The following is an 18,885-nucleotide window of genomic DNA, read 5'->3' on the forward strand; positions in this document are numbered from 1 at the left end:
GTGTAGCTAGGTTTTAAGCTACTTAAGGACCAGAACTTCCTGGATGTCTTATCAGCAATGAGAGTCATGCTGCTCTTGGACATCAAATATACATGAATTTTGATTACAGTGATTCTTGGTGTAAATGACCATACAGCACACAAATTAATACATAAATACTATAGCAACATGATTTCCCTTCATTCCAAAGTATCATGGGGCCATAGTTTCTAACTAACAGCCTATTATAGTGTTCTGACCTAACCTTCAAAATGTCAATAAATTGGATTATAATGTAAGTCATTCTAAATGTCTTTGAAAGAAGACAGATAAATGTTATGCCATCATGAATCTGTACCTCTGGACAGTCTGAGTTCAGAAAAACAATTATTTGATACTTTTGCCTTTTGTTAGTTCTACCCTATTGTACTTTCATTTGCCGATAGCCAATAGTCATATCTTCACACACTGAGAATGAATGATTGAGTGTGAACATTTAAAAAAATTTCAAAAAATGCTTCAATTTCAAAGCCCTCAACCTATCCAGTTTTGTGATCTTTGGCGCCTTTAACTCCATAGAAGACTGCTTCAGCCACAATGTTGGGAGCATTTCCATGAGGGTGTGTTAAGTAGTTGTAGAGGTGACTTAACCGCTGCTGAGCAATTGCAAACAAATGGAAACATAGAGAACAGTCATTTTTCAAGATGTTCATTGTTGCCTCACACCCGGAAGACAAGAGCCGAACAGCACTCTGCCCAACAAAATGACATCGTTTTGTTGATGCTCCTGAGAATTCTTGCTGAGTAATTTTTCTCACAAAGAGCTCAGGATAGTCCATTCACTTAGCCATATGTATTACAAAATCTAGAGATACCAAACTCTTAAATTAGCAGAGACCGACATTCTGTTGCATAAATTTCTATGGGTCACAACATGAATTTATGAGTACCTGCCTGTATAGAGGTCCCTGTCTGAGTTTTAGTAATTCCTCTGAGAGACCCTTTCTGGTCCCTGGTGACAATATTTTTGCCTAGCTTTCTTTCCTGCCCTTAACAATAATTTGAGGAGTGTTGGCACATAATCCAAGTTGAGCCAGTGAAATCATCTTGAAAATTCAAAATTTGGAACATCTAGATTCGAAGAAGAACGTTGTTTCACTAATGTCAGTGCTCTGTAGAGGAAGTCAGGAATTTCGCACAGCTCGAGTTCTGGAAGTTGCCTTGATCACCTCTTTCTGAATTGTGATGACTCAGTTCTCTTTGGTATCTTAATGGGATTTGGGGCAGGAGAAATGAACTTGCCCAAGCAATCACAGTTGAAAACTCATCAGGTTATAGGCAGAGTTCTGGTGTGGTATACAGATTTCCTATGTGATATCAAAAAAATTCTCATATTCATTGATTGCTGAATGGATTGATCATAACAGATAGCAATGGTCAATTCCATTATGCTTTCCAAAATCCATTTTTTGTCTTTTTTTAATCACGCACAACTGTAGTACCCATAAGCATGAGACATGTTATTCATTTTACCAACAATGCTTTGTTGGCCTTTCAAATTCCTTTGTAAAACCTCCACAGCCTTACAATGTGTGAATCAATCAGTGGTTCAGCATGTCCTGATGTTGATATGATGTGGTAAACTAACCATATGACATGTTGAAAAATGATGTCAATTAAGTTAGAAAAGCTGACAAGGGGGTTCATGTAGTGTTCTTAAGTATCCCAAAAGTTGCTTTGTTCCACACATATCTTATTTAAATTTTATTTAAATATTATATTTATTTTAAACTATAAGCATGTACACTGTAATGTGTCCTATGCCACATTTTAATGCATTCAAGGCCATCATAATATCCACTTGTGCTGCCAGGTTACTTCACGTGGAGCATGGAACACCAAGTAAAGTTTCCATTTTTTTTTTAGTTGGAGGAAAATTGCTTTACAATATTGGCTGGTTTCTGCATACACAAACTGTATATATACATGTGCCCTCCCCCTTGAGCCTTCCTTCCCTTCCTCCCATCCCACCCCCTAGACCATCATCACAGAGCACTGGGCTGGGCCCCTTGTGATACACAGTAGCTTTGCACCGGCTACCTGTTTTACACATGATAGTGGACACATGTCAATGCTACTTTCTCAGTTCATCCCACCCTCTCTCTCCTTATAATCAGTTTTTAAGTCACAATAAACTGTGGAAAATTCTGAAAGAGATGGGAATCCCAGACTACCTGATCTGCCTCTTGAGAAATTTGTATGCAGGTCAGGAAGCAACAGTTAGAACTGGACATGGAACAACAGACTGGTTCCAAATAGGAAAAGGAGTACGTCAAGGCTGTATATTGTCACCCTGCTTATTTAACTTATATGCAGAGTACACCATGAGAAACGCTGGACTGGAAGAAACACAAGCTGGAATCAAGATTGCTGGGAGAAATCTCAATAACCTCAGATATGCAGATGATACCACCCTTATGGCAGAAAGTGAAGAGGAACTCAAAAGCCTCTTGATGAAAGTGAAAGTGGAGAGTGAAAAAGTTGGCTTAAAGCTCAACATTCAGAAAACGAAGATCATGGCATCCGGTCCCATCACTTCATGGGAAATAGATGGGGAAACAGTGGAAACAGTGTCAGACTTTATTTTTGGGGGCTCAAAAGTCACTGCAGATGGTGACTGCAACCATGAAATTAAAAGACGCTTACTCCTTGGAAGGAAAGTTATGACCAACCTAGATAGCATATTCAAAAGCAGAGACATTACTTTGCCAACAAAGTCTGTCTAGTCAAGGCTATGGTTTTTCCTGTGGTCATGTATGGATGTGAGAGTTGGACTGTGACGAAGGCTGAGAGCCGAAGAATTGATGCTTTTGAACTGTGGTGTTGGAGAAGACTCTTGAGAGTCCCTTGGACTGCAAGGAGATCTAACCAGTCCATTCTGAAGGAGATCAGCCCTGGGATTTCTTTGGAAGGAATGATGCTGAAACTGAAGCTCCAGTATTTTGGCTACCTCATGTGAAGAGTTGACTCATTGGAAAAGACTCTGATGCTGGGAGGGATTGGGGGCAGGAGGAGAAGGGGACGACAGAAGATGAGATGGCTGGATGGCATTGCTGACTCATTGGACATGAGTCTGGGTGAACTCTGGGAGTTGGTGATGGACAGGGGGGCCTGGCGTGCTGTGATTCATGGGGTCGCAGAGTCGGACATGACTGAGCGACTGAACTGACTGAACTGAAGTATCTATTAGAGATCATCCACCTATGAATGTATCTAAAATATCTGCAAAGCTGTCATTGATTATAGAGGTGATTACAAAGCAAATGGATATTTTTTCTCTGAATTCAGGGTAGCCCATGACTGGTCATGTAAGATTTTAGAGGCAAGTATTTCCATATTTGTGAGGACTTTCTCAATACCACACAAATAAAATACAAAACAAAAATAACTGGCACTGAGGAAGATTGAAGACCATAATTCTCATCATAATTCCTGCTTTTATGTGTGCTCACATTAAGATAGATGTCAACATTTGAACTTGTATAAGAAATCTGCATTAACAACATATGGCTTTCACTTATTTCATTTGTATTTTATATACTGAGGTTCTCTGTAAGTTTCCATTTTGCTAAAAGTCTCCTTAGAGGAAAAATGTTTGAAAGCACCATTGTAGCAGGGTTTTTCCACTGTGGCACTACTGACGTTTCGGAACAGATCATTGTAAATCGTTGGGGAGGTTCTGCACACTGTAGGATATTTAGCTGCATCCCTGGTCGTATCCCCACTAGACACCAGTATCAACCCTCCACCCCAAGCCTGATAATCAGAGCTGCCTCCAGATGTTATCAAATGTCCCCTGTTGGTAAAAACAATTCCTGGTTGAAAATAATTGGCTAAGTCATAGGATCATAAGGATGGCTGCACTTTAGTAATTCCTAGAAAACATTCACATTTTCACAATCCTTTTTATTCATAAGCAGCAGTTAAACAAAGAATATGGTAGAGACAGGATGTTTTTAAGTGCTTTTAAATATTTATTGTGCTGTCTTATTGAGGATGTTTGAAACAGTGTTAGTTTCTCAGTTGTGTCCAACTCTCAGCAACCCCATAAACTATCCCCCAAACTCCTCTGTCCATGGAATTCTCCAAGCAAGAATACTGGAGTGGGTTGCCATTTCCTCCTCCAGGGCATCTTCCTGCCCCAGGGATCAAAGCCCGGTCGTCTGCATTGCAGCCAGATTCTCTACCATCTGAGCCACCAGGGAAGCCATCACTACACAGACCAAAAAAAGAATGTGATGTAATTGTATTTTCAGACAATGAAAGCTATTCATGACATATTGTGAAATGAGAAAAATCAATCAAGTCACATGATTATGGGAGCAGAAAGCAAAAAGTAATCTAGTAAAACCCTTTTATGTGCCAATTCTAGAATACATCCAATCTTTAAATTTTTATAAAACATTTGAAATTCTTTAAATTAAACTTTAAAATTCCTTTTATTCTTGCCTAATACTCAAATGGCACCCCACTCCAGTACTCTTGCCTGGAAAATCCCATGGATGGAGGAGTCTGATAGGCTGCAGTCCATGGGGTCGCTAAGAGTTGGACATGACTGAGCGACTTCCCTTTGACTTTTCACTTTCATGCATTGGAGAAGGAAATGGCAACCCACTCCAGTGTTCTTGCCTGGAGAATCCCAGGGACGGGGGAGCCTGGTGGGCTGCCGTCTCTGGGGTCGCACAGAGTCGGACACGACTGAAGCGACTTAGGAGACTTAGCAGCAATACTCAAATAAATCTGATTAACTGACCAACATCTTATCTAAGAGAGGCTTAAAAAGAGAATCTTCACTTTTAACTTTCACAACAAAATCCAAAGAAAAATTAGGACGGTCTAAGGTTTATGCCTAATACTGTTTTTAGGAAGAAGGTGCCTGTTAGTTTAACACAAATCACCAAAACAATAACTTGCCTTGACAGCTTCACAAAACATAGGTATGAGAAGAACTTTGTCAAATTTACATACACTGTTGATGAGCAGTAATGTTGCAAAATTTAAAATGCATATACCTTTTTTTCTAGAATTCCCTTTTCTACAATTCCCTTTCTAGAAATAGCCAGTCAACATACTCAAGTATCACAGAGTATACCAGTATATTCAGAGCATCTTTATTTATAAAAGTAAATGATATTAAACAACATATATACCCACTAGAGGGTGATGAGGAAAATAAGTGATGGTATTTCCATACAACTCAATACATTATAGTAAATTTTTTACAGAGGGCTTATTATTTACTAATATAGAACCAAATCCAAGATGCGTCATCAATGTAAACTTGCTAGGTTCAGAACAGGGTGTGCAGTACTCTTCTAACAAAGAAGTTCCCCGATAAGAAGATATAGCTGGACTTCTATTTATATTTGGGAATTTTCCAATGCTGTAGCTCCTGGGCCTTAAGGTACAAAGGAAGCTTATTATTAAGTCCGAATTTTGAATTTTTAAAAAATCATTATTACACCTTATTTTGTGAAAGAGGACAAGGTAATTCACTTTTTTAAGAAAAGTATTTTGTCAATCCCAAAGTGATATCAAATGTTTGTGTGCGTGGACTAGCCATAAGATTTAAGTTCCTCTCAAACACTCAGCACAGTCCGCAAAACCAGCCCAGCCATGAGAAAATGGAGGGATCGTGGAAGCCAGGTAAGATATCTAGAGTCAGGATCCCTGGGTTTGCATAAATACATAAGCCAAACTGTAGTTGGTAAATAGGGTGTAAGCTCTAGGATAGTATTTCTTTACTGGCTATATGCTATGGGCCAGGGACTCAGAGATGAATCTAACAAATCTCTCAATAGAGAGACTGTGGGGAGTACGAGGCATTAAAAGTCATGAAGGACAAATTTTGTTGTTTTTGTTGCTTTTGCTGTTTTATCATTAGGCTGTAGCAGGAGAGGGAGGTAGGCTTTGATGCATAACGTAGATAGATGTTCTCCTTGTAAAGCCAGCCTTGCGGCAGATATTGACAAAGACATTGCTAGGATGCTAGTGAATATAGGAAGGGCTGTGGGATAATTTATAGCGATAATAACAGCCATCCTTCACGGGGCACTTACTAAGTATGAAGCACTGGGTTAAGAGCTTCATACCCATTATTTCTTTTAATCTTCACAGCCATTCTATGCAGTAGGTGTTTTGATTGATGGGTGGACTGAGGCTCCTGGAGACATATTAACTAGCCCAACCTCACATGGCTAGTGAGCAGCAAAGAAAGACTCAAATTCAATCTGCTTGTCTTTAATTTTTATCTTTTATTTACTTTTATTAGTTTAGATCATTTTAGTAGGTTTCTTTTTTTAATTTTTTAATTGGAGGATAATTGCTTTACAATGTTGTGTTGGTTTCTGCCATTCAACAACACAAATCAGTCATAACTATATATCTCCTGCCTCTTGAGCCTCCCTCCCACCCCATCCTCATCCCACCCCTCTAGGTTGTGATAAAGCACCAGGCTGGGCTCCCTGTGTTATATAGAGACTTCTACTAGTGTATATTGGAGAAGGCAATGGCATCCCACTCCAGTACTCTCGTGTGGAAAATATATATGAAATCTAGAAAAATGGTACTGATGAACCTATCCCAGGGAATGAATGGAGATGCAGATTTACAGAATGGAGTTTTGGATACAGAATGGGAGGGAGAGACTGGAACAAATTAAGAAAGTAGCATTGCCTGTCTTTAAAATTTTTAATCACAAAGCTTTGATGCCATCTAGGAGGCATGATTCAGGGCTAGAAAGCCTGGAAATGAGAGTCACCATCTTTACGATGTTCTTTTCTATCTCACACCCTGACAGGATCACAACCACAGCTGCGTGCATGATGGATCTACGAAGATATCCTCTGGATGAACAAAACTGCACCCTGGAGATTGAAAGTTGTGAGTTAACTTGGACAGGGGGACAAAAAAGAGGGATGTTTGTTTGACCTATTAAGTGCAAACTCGTACTGAGTAATTGGCACCGGGATATTTTCAGCTATACTACCCTGCCAACTTTTCAAAGGGTTCACAGTCTAGTAACATTTTCCTCTGTATTGGCAGTTATCTTTTTTAATCATTAAGGAAAGTGCACTCCTTTTAGCTGGACAATTTATAATTTCATGCTTTCTCTTTTTCAAAATCAAGTTTCTTCCAAGACCTTCCAATACGCAAGCTGCATTAAGAGGAGGGAAATATTTAGTTTGAAAACACTTTGTGAGATTGTCTTTGGTTCTATAGTCTGTCTTTCTGAAGGACTGTAAATTGTTGTCTAGAAAAACACTATGGTAAAGTCTATCTTCATGGAAGAATGAGATGATAAATGGTATTGTCTATTTCTCATCTTGTGGCTTGTAGTGTAGGTTTGTCCTCTTGGGCTGTTTTTCACTGATTAACAACTAGAATATTTTAGTCACTAAGAGTTAATCTGATTGATTATCTTTGTTTCATTGTTTCCCAGTCATCAACATGCAGACATTTGATTCCATTTGTTGTGAATATAAGGCCAAGGCCATTTCCTGGTTTTCAGGGACAGGGAAAGTTCAGTAGGTAATTCAGAGCATTGTAATACAACTTAATGTAATTTAAGAATAGACAGATATTTATTTAGATCATTTAAAATGCTTTCCAAATCTAAACTTCAAAATGGTAAAGAAAAATGGGAAAATCCCAGGTGATCCTCTAGTATTATTGAACAATAAATGTATTCCCCATTGTCTGACTATTGAGTAATTACATTCATTTTCTAGTTTTACTGAATACAAACATAGAACTAGATAAAGAATGCTTATGTAGATATAGATTCAGATATAAATATTGATCTATTACCCCTAGAACCTGGAATGAATAACATTCATCAGCTATTCTTTAATTAATATTCTAATTTTAAAATATATTATATAAATATGTTGGCTAAAAGGTATTAATATATGAAAGTATTAATAGTGACTTTTGGTTTAAATGTGAATGACAAGCAAATTCAAACTATAGGAATGAAATGTAAACCCAGTCATTTGTTATTGGCTAATAAAGTTTTACAAATAAGACAGAACTTTAGCTAAGCAAATACACCGTTAGCTGTTGGAACTGACATGGAAAGAGAAAGATGCTCATTAATATAGGTAGCCTTTTACCCTCAGTTTCCTTTCACTGATTGTGATTTTTTTTACCTTTGCTTCTGTTGGATCACATTAGGATATGACAATCTGTTAAAATTCTAACATGTTTACAGCATGCACTTTAAAAAGCAATGAATTTTGACAAGTACTGGAATTGATTCTGTGGATAAATTGCAAGTGCTAAAGTTATCAACATTCTCTCCCCCAAAATATTTTATTTTATAATGCATATTGAGTCTTTCTATTATTACAAGTTTACATGTTTAAGTAGGCAATTTCCTTTATTCCTATTTAGAAAATAGATTACTTTTAGGACCATTTATTATATCATACAATGAGCCAAACCATAACTATAAATGAGGCAGAATTAACCATAACTTTTGTGGGGCAAGGATTGGGGAGGCCGAAACAATCAGAGAGTCCAAAGTTATCATAAGACATGATGTCAGGCAATAAGTAGTGACCCAGGCATATGATAATTATTGAGGCAACTCAGTAAGATGCAATCAGTTGTCTGGGTAGATGGATGAGGCATGGTAACTGAGACCCTAAAATTGGTTAATATATAGGACTGTACAGAATTACCATCATCAAAAAAAATCTACAAAGAATAAATGCTAAAGAAGATGTACAGAAAAAGGAACCTTCCTACACTGTTGGTGGGAATGTAAAGTAATACAGCCATTTGGAGAACAGTATGAAGATTCCTTAAAAAACTAGGAATAATCTACCATATGACACAGCAACCCCACTACTGGTGTATATACCCTGAGAAAACCAAATCAAAAAAGACATATGTGCCCCAATGTTCATAGCAGCACTATTTACAATAGCCAGGACATGCAAGCAACCTAGATGTCTCTTGAGAGATGAATGGATAAAGAAGATGTAGTGCATATATACAATGGAATTATATACATATATACTCAGCCATAAAAAGAATGAGTTTGAATCAGTTCTAGTGAGGTGGAAGAACCTAGAGCCTATTATACAGAGTGAAGTAAGTCAGAAAAAGAAAAACAAATACAGAATATTAAAGCATATATATGAAATCTAAAAAAATAGTATTGATGGACCTATTTACAAGGAAAGATTGGAGATGCAGATGTAGAGAACAGACTTATGGATGCAGTGGGGGAGGGAGAGAGTGGGACCCATGGAGAAAGTAGCATCAACATATACATACTGTCAAGTGTAGGATGGAGAGCTTGTGAGAAGCTGCCGTGTAGCACAGGGAGCCCAGTCTAGTACTCTGTGATGATGTGGAGGGATGGGATGTGGGAAGGGGAGGGAGGCTAGGGAAGGTGGGCTAGGTGTATATAATTATGGCTGATTTGCATTGTTGTAGGGCAGAAACCCAGCTTCCCAGGTGGCGCTAGTGGTAAAGAACCCGTCTGCCAATACAGGAAACATAAGAGGCAGGTTCGATCTGTGGGTAGGGAAGATCCTCTGGAGGAGGGCATGGTAACCCACTCCAGTATTCTCACCTGGAGAATCCCATGGACAGAGAAGCCTGATGGACTACCGTCCATAGGGTCTCAAAGAGTCGGACACAACTGAAGCGACTTAGCAGGCATGGTGGCAGAAACCAACACAACTTTGTAAACAAATTTTTAATATTTAAATTAAAAATAGAAAAAAAAATAGAAATAGAGTCACAGATGTTAAAAAAATAAAAAACTTAGCTTACCAAGGGCAAAAGAGGGTTAGGGATAAATTGAGAGACTGGGATTGACATATACACACTACTATATGTAAAATAGATAACTAATAAGGACCTGCTGTATAGCACAAGGAACTCTGGTCAATACTCTGCAATGACCTTTATGGAGAAGGAATCTTAAAAAAAAAAAAGAGTAGATATATGTATATGTATAACTGATTCACTTTGCTGTACAGTAGAAGCTAAGTCAACATTGTAAATCAATTATATTTCAATAAATTAAATATACACGTACATGATCATGTGGGCAGACTGTGACCATCATAAAGTGATCCAACAGCAGATCACAGAACTCTAGTCCCTGAAGAATCTAAAGCAAAGAAGTTATTCAGTCAGTAAGAATTTGTGTAATGAGGAGTCTATGAAGTCAGGAACTCAAGAGAAAGGGAAAAAAACAGGGAACTGCATTCTGTTTGCCAGGCAAAAGCATTAATCTAACACCTCCGTAGCAGAAGATAGACCTATTATCTTAATGAATAAAGGTCTATCTCTAACAACATTTGAGAGATAATGTGAGTTTCAGAGAAGTCAAATAACTTCCCCAGGGCCATAAAACAAGGAGAGTGGTGAAGTGGAAATTCAAACCCAGGAAATTCAAAACCCAGAATTTGAAATAGAATTCAAACCCAGGAAATTCAAAACCCAGAATTTGAAATAGAATTCAAATTCTATTTCTCTATAATAGAATCCTGCAATTAACAGGTGAGCAAGGAAGCAGAACATCAATGATTAGGAGTATCGCACCAGTCAGAACCACTCTCAGTTAGACTGAGGGTGCTAAATCAACCAAAGACGGGTCAAAATTATCCCTGATAAAAGTTGATTCCAGAAGCTGGAACAGAATTCAGCTCTTTGGTCAAGGGTCAAATGATTGCAACTGTGGAGAAAGCATAGTCTGTGGATACAGGAAACCAAGTACTCCAGATTCCATTGGTGTTGCCCTCCCAAAAAAACTAAAAGCCTCAAATGACAACATTGCTTAGCTCCAATACTTTCCTTGAAATGTATCTCTTCTTAACAATAGATAAACCAATATAAAGTGAAAGTGATGTCGCTCACTCATGTCCAACTCTTTGTGATCCCATGGACTGTAGTCTACTAGGCTTCTCTGTCCATGGGATTTTCCAGGCAAGTGTACTGGAGTGGGTTGCCATTTCCTTCTCCAGGGGATATTCCTGACCCAGGGATCGAACCCAGGTTTCCTGCATTGCAGGCAGACGCTTTACCCTCTGAGCCACCAGGGAAGGACCAGGAAACCAATATAAAGAGATCTTAAATCTTAAGAGGAATAACTCCCAGCGACAAGGTAACATATGGCAATAATAGAGAGTCCAAATGAGCTTTGTTTGTTCCTGACATAAGTACATAATCAATATGTGCTAAGCGTTAATAAATACTGAATCTATTATCTATTTTTTAACTCTTCAAGAAGAAATATGTGTTGCATTATTTACTGAAACAGATCTCTCTGAATTGTCATTTTATGAAGACCATAACTAAGTTTTATTTTTTAAATGTAACATTGTGTTTACTTAAGTCATTAATTAGTATCAATGATTCCTTATATTCTTAGATATCCAATACATTATTCATTTCTCCTTTGCCTGATATATGGGAAAAAACAGAGGGACAAGTTTTTATGTAGTGACTTATAGGAAAATAGATTATTCATTAAGATAATAGGTGAATGTTAAATGGAGGCATTGTTGCTTCACTGTTTATTTTTCCTGATAGTTTGTTAAGCTTCTTTACTGTTCCTTTTTTTTTTTAACAATGTCTTCATGTGAAGTTGAGGGTATAATGAGTGTGAATTTCAGTATCTTTACTGGATATATCAATACCTTAAGTGGAAGTTCAGCTCATAATAATTTATGTGGCCTCTTGTATTTAACTTTTCATATGGGTTAGTGCATCATGAAGCTAAGTAAAGAATTAATAATTCCCTCTTAGAAGTCACAAGTGATTTGTTTTGCTTATTAAAAGTAAGTCTACTGCTATAAAATTGGGATACTTAAGTTATTGGTCCCTAAATATCTTTCCCTGAATATTAAAATCTACTTATTTTATGTCAGCTTCTTTGACAAATCATTTTCTGTTATCTTTAGTTTTCTTCACTTCCCAATATGTTCCATTTATTCATTCACTCACTGCATTACAAAGGTGTGATCAGGACTACTAACACAGATAAACCATTCAGTTTGAAGCTTCTACTTGCCAAAATAAATCACTGCAGATGGTGACTGCAGTCATGAAATTAAAAGACGCTGCTTACTCCTTGGAAGAAAAGCTATGACAAACCTTCTGCTGCTACTGCTGCTGCTAAGACACTTCAGTCGTGTCCGACTCTGTGAGACCCCATAGACAGCAGCCCACCAGGCTCCCCCGTCCCTGGGATTCTCCAGGCAAGAACACTGGAGTGGATTGCCATTTCCTTCTCCAATGCATGAAAGTGAAAAGTGAAAGTGAAGTCACTCAGTCGTGTCTGACTCTTAGCGACCCCATGGACTGCAGCCCACCAGGCTCCTCCATCCATGGGATTTTCCAGGCAAGAGTACTGGAGTGGGGTGCCATTGCCTTCTCCGATGACAAACCTAGACAGCATATTAAAAAACAGAGATATCACTTCACCAACAAAGGTTCATGTAGTCAAAACTATGGTTTTTCCAGTAGTCATGTACGGATGTGAGAGTTGGACTGAAAAGAAAGCTGAGCACCAAGAATTGATGCTTTCGAGTTGTGGTGCTAGAGAAAACTCTTGAGAGTCCCTTGGACTGCAAGATCACACCAATCAATCCTAAAGGAAATCAACCCTGAATATTCACTGAAAGGACTGTTGGTGAAGCTGAAGCTCCAATACTTGGGCCACCTAATGCAAAGAGTTGACTCAATGGAAAAGACCCTAGTGCTGGGAAAGATTGAGGGTAAGAGGAGAAGTGGGTGGTTATCATCTCACATACCTTAATTTGAGCAATCTCCAGGAGATAGTGAAGCGCAGGGAAACCTGATGTGCTGGAGTCCACAGGGTTGCAAAAAGTCAGGCACAACTTAGCAACTGAGCAACAAAAATGCTGTTTGCTTCTGATATTTCAGGGGCTTAAGCCAGAAGAAGCCCAGACTTTAGGCCGAAGAAACAAATAACCTAGCTATAGATCTTGTATTCTCTAGTTTATGGTCTTGTAGTCATAACTAAGCTTTAAAGTGATTACAAATGAAAGGATCCAGTGTCAGTTGGGGAACACGATTGATAAAGTAGACATTTCACCAATGTAAGATTGAATTAATCATACTTTTATGACCAATAGAGTAGAAATTTTACCTACCTTACAACATTTACTAGTTTGTATTTTCTTCCATTACAATCTCAAAGATGAGGAAATGTTTTCCTTGGTTAGGTCCTTTGAGACAAATTAAAGATGTTTTGTTTTTCTTTAATGTCATCTAATTGAGTAAAATTAGGAAAGCCATAAAGCCTTGTTAAATTTAAATTTTATTTGAACTTGGAGCACATTAATGAGCTCATAGCCCTGGGATGCTTCATAGCCCTGGGATGCTACAAAATGAGTTAATGGCACATGGAAAAAATCAAAGAATTTAGTATTAGGAGGATTTGGAATTTGAAATCAATAAAGCTATCATATGAAGGTTTGAAGCCACATGGAAATATAGAAAGGCTTTGGGACAACAGTCATGAAGGTGTCTAATGCCTTTTGCAATATATTTTTGGCAACAACTGTTGAAGAAAATCAACCCTAATCCTACCCTCTATCTGTCAGCAAATAGTGCCAACTCTTACTACCTGCCCTCCCACCCCAAATAGAAGCCATTTCGGGTCTGAAACCTCTCAGCAGACTCACCCTTTATTCTAAATGTCCTTATATCCTCACCATTCTAAGTTAGCCCCCTGTATTTAAGAGGAAGAGGTATTCCTCTTTCTTTTACAGACTGATCCTGGCCCCTGTGCTCAGGACTTTCATTTCTTTCTTCCTCCTCTGGTAAATGATTTTCTCAAGTTAATACACACATCCACCCCTGATTTTTCAGATCCTCAGTCTCACACTGTCTGCTACCTCTTTTTTCACGGTTTAAAAAACGAGCTGAAAACTCACAAAACATGGCTACTCTACTTCACCACTCCCCTTAAGCTTTTCCCAGTCTCTTACTTCTTTTTTTCTCAAAACTACTTAAAAGAATGCTACAAAATGCTTGTAGATACTTCCCTGGTGGCTCAGACAGTAAAGCGTCTGTCTACAATGCAGGAGACCCGGGTTCGATCCCTGGGTCAGGAAGATCCCCTGGAGAAGGAAATGGCAACCCACTCCAGTACTATTCCCTGGAAAATCCCATAGATGGGGGAACCTGGTAGGCTACAGTCCATGGGGTGGCAAAGAGTCGGGCATGACTGAGCGACTTCACTTCACTTCACTTGAAAGAATGGTCTATCTCTGTTAAGATAAGGTCCTTTATTGAGCCCATCTTTGCATGAAATGTTCCCTTGGTATGTTGAATTTTCTTGAAGAGATCTCTAGTCTTTCACATTCTATTGTTTTCCTCTATTTCTTTGCGCTGATCACTGAGGAAGGCTTTCTTATCTCTCCTTGCTATTCTTTGGAACTCTGCATTCAAATGGGTATATCTTTTCCTTTCTCCTTTGCTTTTTTGCCTGAACTTTAGACTGAGATTTTAATTGTAAACTTGATATTTCCACCTAGAAGTCTATTTAGAATGTCTAAAAACTTTTCTGGGCTCTACCTGATTCTGTCCTCAATTCAGCAGATGGCACATCCATGCTTCCATTTTCTTAGAATTTTGATTCAGAGAAGACCATTTACTTATAAGGGTAGATCTTTACTGTCTAAGAAAGAACGTTCCACAAAAAGGATGCTTCTCCTGTGAATTCTTTGGGGCTGATGTGTAAGTCTCAGAGCTGGTGTTCTGTGTTATCTTTGTCATGTTTAAACCTTCTGTGTGCATCATGCCTCCAGGTGTACTCAACATACTGCTCACCCTGACCCAAGTGGACTGCTTTCTTCATGGTCTAAATTTTGGCAAGTGAGTGTAGTATCTGAGACATCCTGTCTCAGCACTCTTTTGCTTTATATCCTAGCACTTCTAGTCTTAGTAGTAGTAGTAATCATTATTATCCTTTGATTATTATTATAGTTCAGCCCCAAGTGGAACAAAATATGGAATTTTAAATAGTGTATATGCATAAAATTCACTTCAAAGTAAAATTTTAAGAAGAGTAATTATGACCAGGTATCACAGTAGCAGAAGGATACTTCTTCCTAAACTTCATGTGACCTAGGAAGAAAATTTAATTTTATTATAATTCCACACACTGGTTAGAAAACTGAAAATTTACCAAACTCAGGCTTGACCCTTTGATTATGCTATTAAAGTTTTGAAGTAAATAATCAGTAGGACAATTGGAAGAGGATTATTTTACATTTCTTTGGGGAGACACTTTCTAAAACTTCCCCTCTACAGTCAGATGACAATTATGCAAAATACCTTCCTGCTAAAACCAACGTACTGTTTTGGCATATACAGCATGTAAAAATTCAAAGAGGAAGAGAAAAAATAATGGCAGCACCAGTGAGAATAGGATAGTAAATGTAAAAAGAAACCTGTGTAACTCAGTAAATGGACAGTGTATGAATGCAGACGACCTAAGAACACATCACGGTGGCAGTCAGGATGAAGGCAGGTGATGAAGGGGTGACACTGAGGACCTAGATAATAGCTGAGACTTTGAAATGAATGATTCACAAAGAGCTATTACTGATCCCTAATGAAGAGGCTATGTTACCTAAAATGAGAACTCTGCAAGGAAAACACCTTTTTGAGCTGTAAAAATATGCCTAATTGACTAAAGATGTACTTTTTTTATTCATACCATGAAGACCTCTAGTTTGCAGAAATGAAAATCAAATAGAATAGTTTTCATCATTTTTGCCCTCATTAAAGTTAAATCCTAAAGATGTACTTTTTTTATTCATACTAATTACAGAGAAGGCAATGGCACCCCACTCCAGTACTCTTGCTTGGAAAATCCCATGGACGGAGGAGCCTGGAAGGCTGCAGTCCATGGGGTTGCTGAGGGTCGGACACGACTGAGCAATTTCACTTTCACTTTTCACTTTCATACATTGGAGAAGGAAATGGCAACCCACTCCAGTGTTCTTGTCAGGAGAATCCCAGGGACAGGGGAGCCTGGTGGGCTGCTGTCTATGGGGTCACACAGAGTCTGACATGACTGAAGCGACTTAGCAGCAGCATGTAGAAAGGCACCCTCATCACTCCATCAAGGAAGACACAAAAAGGTAGGTCTCAAATTAAGGTCATGGTGAGGATCAGAGTGCAAGTCCTTATACCTCCTTTTTCTTGAGATGAAGTTAGACCTTCAGCACATCATAAAAGATAATCAGTTATGACCCAGAATCATCAGAAAAGAATAAATGATTTTAGAACTCTCTACTGGGAAAGGTTTGCATCAAAATAATTAAAATAAAGTCTAGCAAACTTGGGTTCCTCAGAATGACTGGTTACATCTCAGATCTCTAGACAGTGAAGGCGTAACTATATGCTCCTTCCATGAAGACCTCTAGTTTGCAGAAATGAAAATCAAATAGAATAGTTTTCATCATTTTTTCCTTCATTAAAGTTAAATCCTAAGTAAAAAAAATATTCAACAAATTTTGTTTTTAATGTAGGCTTAAAAGTACTAATGACCTATATTACACCTGGGAATCTTCCATATATTAAAGAGTAAGCCAGGAATGTTACACACCGGGTGACTACCAGCAACTAAGCTGTTCAGATTTCAGTGTATGGGAAGTATTCAGGTCATCTGAAAATGACTTTTCTGCCCCAGTTAATTTAAAACAAAAATCTTGAATTAAGTGCTGAGCAACCACTGTGGCAATGGCTAATTATTTAAATTTCAGTAGGAAGCAAACGGACTGGGAAAGAAGATTGAGGAGGAAAACAGGTGAGACAGGGTTTTCTGTTTTTCTTTTTTGTTTTATTAATTTTTACGGGCATACAGTCACTTTAACATTGTGTTAATCTCTGCTGTACAGCAAAGCGATATACATACATCTCCTCTTTCTTGAATTTCCTTCCCAGTTAGGTCATCACAGAGCACTGAGTAGAGTTCCCTATGCTATACAGTAAGTTTTCATTAGTTATCTATTTTATATATGTTGTTTACTTGCTAAGTTGTTCCTGACTCTTTTGTGACCCCATGGACTGTAACCTGTGATGCTCCTCTGTCCATGAGATTTCCCAGCTAAGAATACTACAATGGGTTGCCATTTCCTTCTCCAGGGGATCTTCTTGACCCAGGAATTGAACCTGTGCCTCCTGCGTTGGCAGGAGGATTCTTTACCAATGAGCTACCTGGGAAGCCCATTTTATACATAGCAGTGTGTATCTAGGGCTTCCCAGGTGGCACTAATGGCAAAGAAACCCCCCTGCCAATGCAGGAGATGCTGGAGACTTGGGTTCAATCCCTGGGTCAGGAAATCCCCTGGAGGAGGGCATGGCAACCCACTCCAGTATTCTTGCCTGGAGAATCCCATAGACAGAGGAGCCTGGAGGGCTACAGTCCATAGGGTCTCAAAGAGTTGGACATGATTGAAGTGACTTAGCACACACATAATGTGCATATATGTCACTCCCAATTTCCCGATTCATCCTGCTTCCCCTGCCTCTCTGGGTATCCATAGTTTGTTCTCTATACTGATATCTCTATTCCTGCTTATTTCACTGTATGACAGTTTCTAGGTCCATTTATGGCTTTGCAAATGGCACAATTTCATTCCTTTTAATATTCCATTTTATATATGAACCACATCTTTTTTTTTTTTTTTTTTAATTTACTGTGGATTCCTACTACTCAAAGTGTGGTCCGTAGGCCAGTAGCTCTAGCACTACTTGGGAACATGTTAGAAATGCAGACCCTCAGGCCTCAGCCCAAGCTCATTAAACCTGAATGCATCTTAACAAGATCCCTGTAAAGGCATGGCCATTTGACAAGCACCTCAGGGAGCATATCAGACAACAGATGGGTTTCCACTCTGACAGTGTTTAAGGCAAGAGCAGGCAGCCTTTTGGCTCTACTCAGTGAGACTGCGTTTCTGAACTGTAGATGTACATACTCTCAGTACTTGGGAATACAGTCTATTTGGAATCAACAGTCATCTAGTGAGAGCTCTGTGACAAATGTGCTTGTTCACACAATCAAATGAGGACAGTCAGTGCCTGTGAGACGGGGTGTGGGAGATGAAGATGAACACCAAACTTGTTATTTCATTTTTTTTAAGTTTGAAAGAAATAGACTTTGCTCGATTTTGGTTTTCTAAAACCATTCTTGTAAAAATCACCATATGATATTGCTTATCATGTAAAATCTAAAAAAATACAACAAACTAGCGAATAAATCAAAAAAGAAGCAGACTCACAGATACAGAGAACAAACTAGCGGTTACCAGTGGGGAGACACAGGAAGAGGGGCAATATAGGGGTGAAGCCAAAAGGGTTATTATGAAATTGTATGAAATCATGTATGTGAAACTTTTGAAAATTTTAAAGCACTACAGAAATTTTAAAAATCTTTCATCTGATTAAAAGAATAAAATAAAGAACAAAACAAAAACTATATTTCTGTAAAACCTGTTGCTATGTATTCATTCAAGAGTAAATTGTTAAGTATTGTAGCTTATCTTTTGACATGACTGATAATGTTATGAAAACAGCTGATACCCATGCATTTCTTTCCCAAGTAGATAATTCCATTTACCACAGCATCATAATACAAATTAAAGTTTCAATGATTGCATTCATATGCATGTAGTATATATATATCAGGGCTTTTAAAATAGAGTAGCATCTTGCTATTGCTTATTATTACATGGATTTGAAAATCTGATTGAAGTACTTAATTCCAGTGAAAGACACGGTCTATTGGTCACAGATGGTGACTGCAGCCATGAAATTAAAAGATGCTTACTCCTTGGAAGG

At 38.3% G+C, this 18,885-nt stretch overlaps 1 protein-coding gene across 1 annotated transcript in view; it reads left to right on the forward strand.

The window, feature by feature from the left end:
• The window catches only part of GABRB1 (gamma-aminobutyric acid type A receptor subunit beta1), a 453,062-nt gene that overhangs the window by 332,962 nt on the left and 101,215 nt on the right, over positions 1 to 18,885 (forward strand). Inside the window, exon 5 of the mRNA NM_174544.3 lies at positions 6,839 to 6,921. Within this exon, the coding sequence (NP_776969.1) occupies positions 6,839 to 6,921 (83 nt within the window). The remainder of the gene's footprint in view (positions 1 to 6,838; positions 6,922 to 18,885) is intronic.

The sequence above is a fragment of the Bos taurus genome, chromosome 6 (assembly GCF_002263795.3).
Source record: "Bos taurus isolate L1 Dominette 01449 registration number 42190680 breed Hereford chromosome 6, ARS-UCD2.0, whole genome shotgun sequence".
Classification (NCBI taxonomy): domain Eukaryota; kingdom Metazoa; phylum Chordata; class Mammalia; order Artiodactyla; family Bovidae; genus Bos; species Bos taurus.